We start from the raw sequence: 7856 nt of genomic DNA, 5'->3' as shown, positions 1-7856 counted from the left end.
GTGTTATCCCGGCCTTTAGCCAGACGTGTGAGAATCGCTAGACTGCATCATTCCGCGGTTTGTTTTGCGCCCTGAGAACACGGAGAGGTCCACACCCGACTGAAAACGAATTGCGGGGAATGACTCATCCTCCTTGTTGACGATGGTGAGGAAGAGGATGAAAGAAGAGGTGAAGAGAGGGATGTTTTATGCTGCTTGGTAACTCCTGTCAGCGGCGAGACGTCCAACGAAAACAGCAAGTGGGCACCCGCGCGGCGCTCTTCAGTCATCCCTGAGCCCCCGCAGGGAGAGGTCGTCTGAGTGTCGGTGTGGAGTGCGGCCGCGTGGTGGTGCTGCTTCCCGTCTCACCTGTTAATTGTCCGGCCCAGGTGACCTCGCTGCAAGGCCGACGTGAGCACCGCCATGGGGATGCTCAAGGGGAAGTACGCCACGTGTCCCCTCAAGAAACGGCCCCTCTCCCTCACCTTTGCGGAAACAGGTTAGTCTCCGCCTACACCCATGCCGTGTTTACATGTGTGTTTAGGATTATGTTTTGTTTGCTTGTTTTAATTTTTCTTTTGGTTATATAGTAGAGCTTGGATTTGTTTAGTTTTATTGGTTAGTATTTGAAATTTGTTTGTTTGTTTTCTCGTGTGTGTGTGTGTGTGTGTGTGTGTGTGTGTGTGTGTGTGTGTGTGTGTGTGTGTGTGTGTGTGTGTGTGTGTTTCACCTACTTCCTATCTTTCTGGACTGAGCTACAAGGTCACGTGTTTCGGGTCTGAAGGCCTTCAGGCCTTTGCAGTGTCTGTGTGCGTGTCGTTCGTGCATGTGTGTTTGTGAGTGTGTGTGTGTGTGTGTGTGTGTGGGTGGGTGCATGTGTGTGTGTGTGCGTGGGTGTGGGTGTGCGCGCGCGCGTACGTGCGTTATTATAGTTTAGGTTTGTTGATGCTTAAGAATAGTTGTTAAATCACTGCAGTCTCTCATAAGAACATAAAAACACAGGGAGACTGCAAGAGGCCGAGTGGCCTTCACAGGGCAGCTCCAGAATCTCCCCCACTACTCACGATGGGTGAGGTGTAGTTTCAGGGGTTACAGGTAGAGGCTTAATCCTCGTACGCTCCAGTACCCTGTCACCTTACTGCACCCACACCTCACTGCCACCTGTCATCCTCATCCATGTAGCTATCCGGTCTACTCAACAAGCTATCGTCCCTGCACTAACTATGTGATTGCTTAGTCTATTCCATTCCCCCACAACCTTATTACTAAACGAATGCTTTCCTATTTCCCTCCTTAATCTATACTTTTCTAATTTAAATCCATTACTGCTGGCTAATTCTCATAACTTTACTTATATCGCCTTTGTTGTAACCCTTGACACATTTGAATACTTCTATGAGATCTCCCCGCACTCTTCGTCTTTCTAGTAAATGTAAGTAGAGATGTTTCAGCCTATCTTGATATGGGAGGTTTCTCAGCCCCTGAATCATCTTGGTCATCTTCCTCTGAACTGATTCTAGCAAGTTGATGTCCATTCTGTAGTGTGGGCACCAAAACTGGACAGCATAATCTAAGTGTGGCCTAACTAACGCTAAATAGTCTGAGGATGACCTCTGCACTTTTGTTGGTTACCGTCCTGTTAATAAAGCCTAATACCCTGTAGCCCTATTCCTTGCACTAATACATTGCTTCCTTAGTTTAAGGTCATTCTCTCTCTCTCTCTCTCTCTCTCTCTCTCTCTCTCTCTCTCTCACACATAATGTCACAAAATGCAGTATCTGCCAAAATTTGTTCGGTCACCTCGTCACGCCGCCGCCACGCCCTGGGCGGTGCCGCACAGGTGACCTCACTTGCCTGACGCACCTGACCTGATTCACGAGCAGGTGGAGGCTGGGCGCGCGTGTCACCTGGGCGAGGGGACGCCAAGGTGACCATTACTGTTAATTTGAACACATGGACGTGAGTCTTCCGGGGATTTCCTGACTTATCATCACTTTATCACCTTTGGCGCTTGAGTTGTTAAAAATTCATACTCACCTGATTTGCGGGTGAAGGAGGACGAGAGGTATTAAGCGGTTTTAGTGTGATCAAGAAGTCATCCCCAGCGTGACTGCCGCCTACACGTCTTTATTTAGATTTTGCGGCAACGCTGACGTGCTAAGTAAGATGAATTATGAAGGATTTTTACTCAAAGGAGAGATGATTTACGGCGCAGACGAAAAGATTCTGTTTAATGGACAGAGTTAACACATCAAGGTTGTGTGTGTGTGTGTGTGTGTGTGTGTGTGTGTGTGTGTGTGTGTGTGTGTGTGTGTGTGTGTGTGTGTGTGTGTGTTTGTGTGTGTGTGTTTTACGTACACAGAAAACAAAATTTGCTAATTGAATGCACATACATCGTATCACGTACATGAATGTCGCTGAACTATAAATTGACAGCCTCGCGCGTGTGAATGTGTGTGTGTGTGTGTGTGTGTGTGTGTGTGTGTGTGTGCTAGCTATGCAAAAGTATGGTCGTAACGCGTTAATAAGGGGAGAGTTGAGGGTTAATAAATAAAGGGAACAAAAAAAAAGAAGGTAAACCAGACACGATGAGGCGGACCTACATGCACTTAATAATGGTTTGTGTACTACCACAGAGCTTCACGGAGTTATTCTTTTAATTCTTAAAAAAAAGGTGGGGAGGGAGTGCTTTGCAAATGTTCGAAATGCCTCGCTAAGACAACTCGGTACTTTCTTGTTAACCACATGATATCACTACCTTAGCCTTACATACACGGCAAGGGCAAATCAGGTCAAATAATCAAGTCTTTTTAATACTACAGAAAAGCAGAGGAGGCAGAGGCGGCTCTCCCTGATAAGACAAAAAGTTATTGTTTGATCTCTGGTGCGTCCTGTTGTGAGTTTAGTGTTGTTCTGGCATCGCTTACATTACATATCTTCCGAGTCCATCTCTCAAATGACGTATCAACGAAGATTTGTGTATAGTAGAAAATTGTCCTCCCATTATGCAACTAATCCTCGCAGTGCGTCAATGGAGTCTAGACAAGCCTACTTTTACACTTTATTTTTATATATGACGTCTGAATAGTGTTATCCTCGCTCAGACGCTTTAAAGTTAGCTGAACATGTATATTTATCCTCTAAGATACACGTGAGGGGGATCAGGTGTGTGTGTGTGTGTGTGTGTGTGTGTGTGTGTGTGTGTGTGTGTGTGTGTGTGTGTGTGTGTGTGTGTGTGTGTGTGTGCAGTATACGTGTGCGGTGTGCAGCCTCCTTCGTCTCCCTTCTTAAGCACCGATGTTGATCAGCGCGACACTCTCCTCTGTGTTCCGGGACCCGAGCTCTCTATTTTGTCTTATCAGGGAGAGCCGCTTCTTCCTCCTCTGCTTTTTTGTCATTCTCTCTCTCTCTCTCTCTCTCTCTCTCTCTCTCTCTCTCTCTCTCTCTCTCTCTCTCTCTCTCTCTCTCTCTCTCTCTCTCTCTCTCTCTCTCTCAAAAAAAATATTGTACTCATTCACTTATCTCTGGCTTTAAAACCATTTATCTCTGCCCACTAGTATTTTCCACCTTCTATGCAGCACTGTTTCATGACGCACTTAAAACGTAGAAGTTGAGACCTTAGATGATAAAAAAAAGAAAGTATTAGGTATATCACGGTGTTTAGCTCTAATTGTTGAATAATATCACCCATTACAACGTATTGCTTGGTTCTTCACGTCTTGCTGATGATGGCATTGTTTTACAGCAGAGGAAGGCACTGTCGAGCAGACGGAGCCCGAGGACCTCAGCGTCAGGTGTGTCAGGGATGCCACCTCCACGCCCCTACCGGAGCCAGTGTTCAGCCACAAGCAGGGCACGAGCTCGCCGGACACGCCTCAGCAAGACACGGCAGCGCAGAGCCAACAAGACTTTGACTCACGGGAGGAGGGCGGTCCCGACACAATAGCAGGAGGCGCAGGAAGGGAGAATTGTCCTCCTAACCAGGCCAGCCCCCCGCCTCGTGGCGCTCATCAGGAGCGACACGCCCAGGCACGCACTTCAGCCAGTCAGCCGGATTCCCCCCTCCCCGTCACCCGAGCCTCTCCTATCCTGGTTAGCGGCGGGAATGTGCCGTCACCCGGGCCCTGCAGGGAGTCCCCTCACGTCCGCGCCATGCAGGCCTTGGCCACCTGTCTGGACGCTCGCCCAGCGAATCGAAGCTTACACAACGCCGCCGCCGCCGCCGTCAGCAGCAGCAGCAGTGGTCTCGCGGACACTCTGAAGCCAAAGGAGTATCATTCCCATGGTGACTTGACCAACAAGGTCATGATGCAGCATCCTCCCCTTACCCCCGGCTTGGCCCCGCCGCTCCTCGCCGGATGGGACAATCCGCGTGTCCCCGCTCACCAAACCATCGAGCCAACGGAACACTTGGTGACGCCTCCACAAAGGTTTTTTGAGGCAACGGAGGCGGGTCGAGCACCGGAACACAGCCCCTCCTCAGTGGCCGCGTCTCGCCCACACAGACCTTGGCTGACCGAAGACCCTCCCAGACCAAATGTGTTTCGCTCCTTCCCCACCATGCCTTCCATACCACATCCGGGGCAACAGCGGCATTTACTCTCTCCCGCCAACTTCTGGAACGGAATGGTGCCCCTGAGCTGGCCGCTGCCCCATATGCTTCCCCCAAACCCTCCGCCCTCCCCGGGAAGACATGGCAGGGAGTGCGGGTCGCCGGGGTCAGAATCAGCATCTAGTGAGGGCAGCAGCGGCGGCGGGCGAGGGGAGGCGCGCTACACCTGCTCAGACTGCGGCAAGGCGTACTCGACCTACTCCGGCCTCAGCAAGCACAAACAGTTCCACTGCGCCGCTCTGGGCACCAAGTCCTTCGCTTGCAAGAACTGCGAGAAAGTGTACACTAGTCTGGGCGCCCTCAAGATGCACATCCGCACCCACACGCTGCCCTGCAAGTGCCAGCTGTGCGGCAAGGCCTTCTCGCGGCCCTGGCTGCTGCAGGGACACATCAGGACCCACACAGGGGAGAAGCCCTTCCAGTGCCCGCAGTGTGACCGCTGCTTCGCCGACCGCAGCAACCTGCGGGCCCACCTCCAGACCCACGCCGACGTCAAGAAGTACGCGTGCGGCACCTGCCACAAGACCTTCTCCCGGATGTCGCTGCTCAACAAGCACACGGAGGCCGCCTGCCCCGCCCTTCACCGGCCGGGACACCCATGACATCCTCAGGCTGCAGGAGTTGTTGACACAGCTGACCGCCAGACTCGTGCCGCCCAAGCTCTAGGGACAGGTCTGCCAGCAGCCAAGGGCTGCATTTGGTAACTTTTTATCGATTTGCCAACATACCTTTGCTGTCATACTAATGCGGGAACTTCCAACGAAAAACTAAATCGTATATACAGTTTTTTAGAAGGAATTGTAGACATCTAGTTTTCTGATTTTTATGATGATCATCCTTTTTTAATAACCACGGAAATTTCTTTATTTCCTACGGAGGAAGCCACATTAGATAATATAAAGGTAAATAGTGATTAACTTGGTCATCTGTGTCACACTGGCCCCTGAACCTGTGGCGGGAAATAATCCATTACCCCGGGCACAGGGCAGGTGTGACATCTGGGTTACATAAGAACATAGGGAAACTGCAAGAGGCCGGGTAGCCTACACAGGGCAGCTCCAGAATCCCCCCCACTACTCACGATGGGTGAGGTGTAGTTTCAGGGGTTACAAGTAGAGGCTTGATCCTCGTTTACCTTCGGTACGGGCGTACGCTCCAGCACCCTGTCCTTACTGCACCCACACCTCACTGCCTCCTGTCATCCTCGTCCATGTAGCTATCCAGTCTACTCTTAAAACAAGCTATCGTCCCTGCACTAACTATGTGATTGCTGAGTTTATTCCATTCCCCCACCACCCTATTACTAAACCAATGCTTGCCTATATCTCCTAAATCTATACTTTTCTAATTTAAATACATTACTGCGAGTTCTATCCTGCTGGCTAATTCTCAGTACCACAGTTTACCTTCCCAAAGTTTCCCCAGGTTACTCCTTTAAGGACAAAGTCCCGGTGCAAGATAGGAACTCAGGCCCGCGGATTCGTATATCGGCGTACGGAGGCGCACTATAAAAAAAGACAAATGACTTTATTCGAGTATCCCATCATACATCACGCTGATAGTTTTTAGTTGCATTTACGTTAATGCCACTAGTATGACAGTTCTATGTAGTCTGTAAGGCAATCAGTAAATGTGTCCAAGTGCAGTACATTGATTCGGGTTCTAATTGTTGACTCACTGTCATCAGCCTTGAATATTTTCTTATATGTAAGCACGAAAGAAGGTATGACCTGTTCAAGAAAATATGGAATACTTCAAAAATACATTCACGGGATGAGGGTCCGCGCGTCAGTGTGGGGGCGGCGCGGCGGCTGGCGGCGCCGTCGCCTTAGTCCCGTTGCCGCCGCCGCCGCCGCCAGGTCACGCACAATAGTCGTAAGGCAGAAATATTTTCCTACGTGCTCGAAGCTCACCGTCAAATCTAGTCCTTTAGTGTAGATTTTTTACTGTTTTGTTAAATCTTAAATAAATTATTTTTTTACAATATTCATGTTTTTGATTAACAAAGAAATCTGCACGTTATACACACACACACACACACACACACACACACACACACACACGCACTCACTCTCACACAGTTAATCCTTAGCGTGGGAGTGGATGATCCCAACACGTCCCGCCACCTTCCCTCAGGCTCGCCCAGCGCTTCTCCTGTGGCCGTGGTACTGGTGATGGCGTGGGCGGCGGCCGGACAGAAAAAGGGGCGGCGGAGGAGGCAGCGGCGAGGTGGCACGCATTGCGATGTTGATGCTTCACAAAGCTACACTAAAAACGTAAAGGAAATGTCTGAATATCTATTGAACGTTCGTGAAATTGAGTAGAAACCAATTTTTTTCCTTCCGTGGCATATATAAAACCGGATAATAGAAAAGTGGTGTACAAAATAGAAAATATACTATTATCTAATATTGATAGAATCCCCATTGCTCTGCTCGCTGTAAAAAAAAAAAAAGTTGGGCGTGAAGTATGAGGGGGGACTAAGCTAGATCGTAACGGGCAGCAGGGACAGGTATACCGTGCTGCTCCTTGGGTTACCTTCCCCCTGAGACTGATTGCCGGATGCTGGAAAAGTCTGCGGTCCTTACGAGATAAATTTGATCGTACAGCGGCAACCTACTGCGGCATAAGGCCATAAAAATATTCCAGAGATGTCATTTATTAGTCTAAACCCTCCTTTGAATGGTTTGTTTCACCGATTACTTTCACATACTTTACCTTGGCTTGCTTTTTTATCGAATTATTTACATCATACTATATAAGAGATAATAAATGTTTGGTTGTAGACAAGAACACGTAAATTAGTTCATAATATGCTCGTTAGGACAAGGGTCTGGCTAAATGATAGTGTTGGAACTGATGTGAAGGGAATAGCCAAGGATCGGAGAGATATTTGAGAACGGGAACAAACTATGGACGTTCTTTTCTTCGGAGTTATACATATACTTTAAGTGATATTGTTTTTCTTATCACATTCCATATTCTGTTTCATTTCGTTAGGACAAGGGTTTGGCTGAATGATATAGTTGGACTTGATGTGAAGGGAATAGCCAAGGATCGAAGAGATATTTGAGAACGGGAACAAACAATGGACGTTCTTTTCTTCGGAGCTATACATATACTTTAAGTGATATTGTTTTTCTTATCACATTCCATATTCTGTTTCATCTCGTGTTTATTATTTTTGGTTCACCATTTCATACTATTTTTTACGCTTTTCTGCCATCACACTATTTTTTACGCTTTTCTGCCATGCTTCTCCTCT

General features: G+C 48.5%; 1 protein-coding gene across 1 annotated transcript; it reads left to right on the top strand.

Moving 5' to 3' along the window:
- Positions 1-223: 223 nt before the first annotated feature.
- On the top strand, positions 224-6577 carry LOC126984722 (zinc finger protein GLI4-like). Its single transcript, XM_050838730.1, has 2 exons — positions 224-478; positions 3725-6577. Exons 1-2 carry the CDS (start codon positions 403-405, stop codon positions 5191-5193), a joined length of 1545 nt encoding a protein of 514 aa, XP_050694687.1. The 5' UTR covers positions 224-402; the 3' UTR covers positions 5194-6577.
- The last annotated feature ends 1279 nt before the right edge of the window (positions 6578-7856 follow it).

Source organism: Eriocheir sinensis, chromosome 5 (genome assembly GCF_024679095.1).
Source record: "Eriocheir sinensis breed Jianghai 21 chromosome 5, ASM2467909v1, whole genome shotgun sequence".
In the NCBI taxonomy this organism is placed as follows: Eukaryota; Metazoa; Arthropoda; class Malacostraca; order Decapoda; family Varunidae; genus Eriocheir; species Eriocheir sinensis.
The sequence above is the reverse complement of the archived record's forward strand: the minus strand, read 5'-3'. Positions and strand labels throughout refer to the sequence as shown.

Excerpts from the sequence above, each read along its gene's own strand:
- LOC126984722 (XM_050838730.1), top strand. The coding sequence starts at position 403 with ATGGGGATGCTCAAGGGGAAGTACGCCACGTGTCCCCTCAAGAAACGG. Across the intron at positions 479-3,724 it reads CCTCACCTTTGCGGAAACAG|CAGAGGAAGGCACTGTCGAG; the intron begins GTTAGTCTCCGC and ends ATTGTTTTACAG.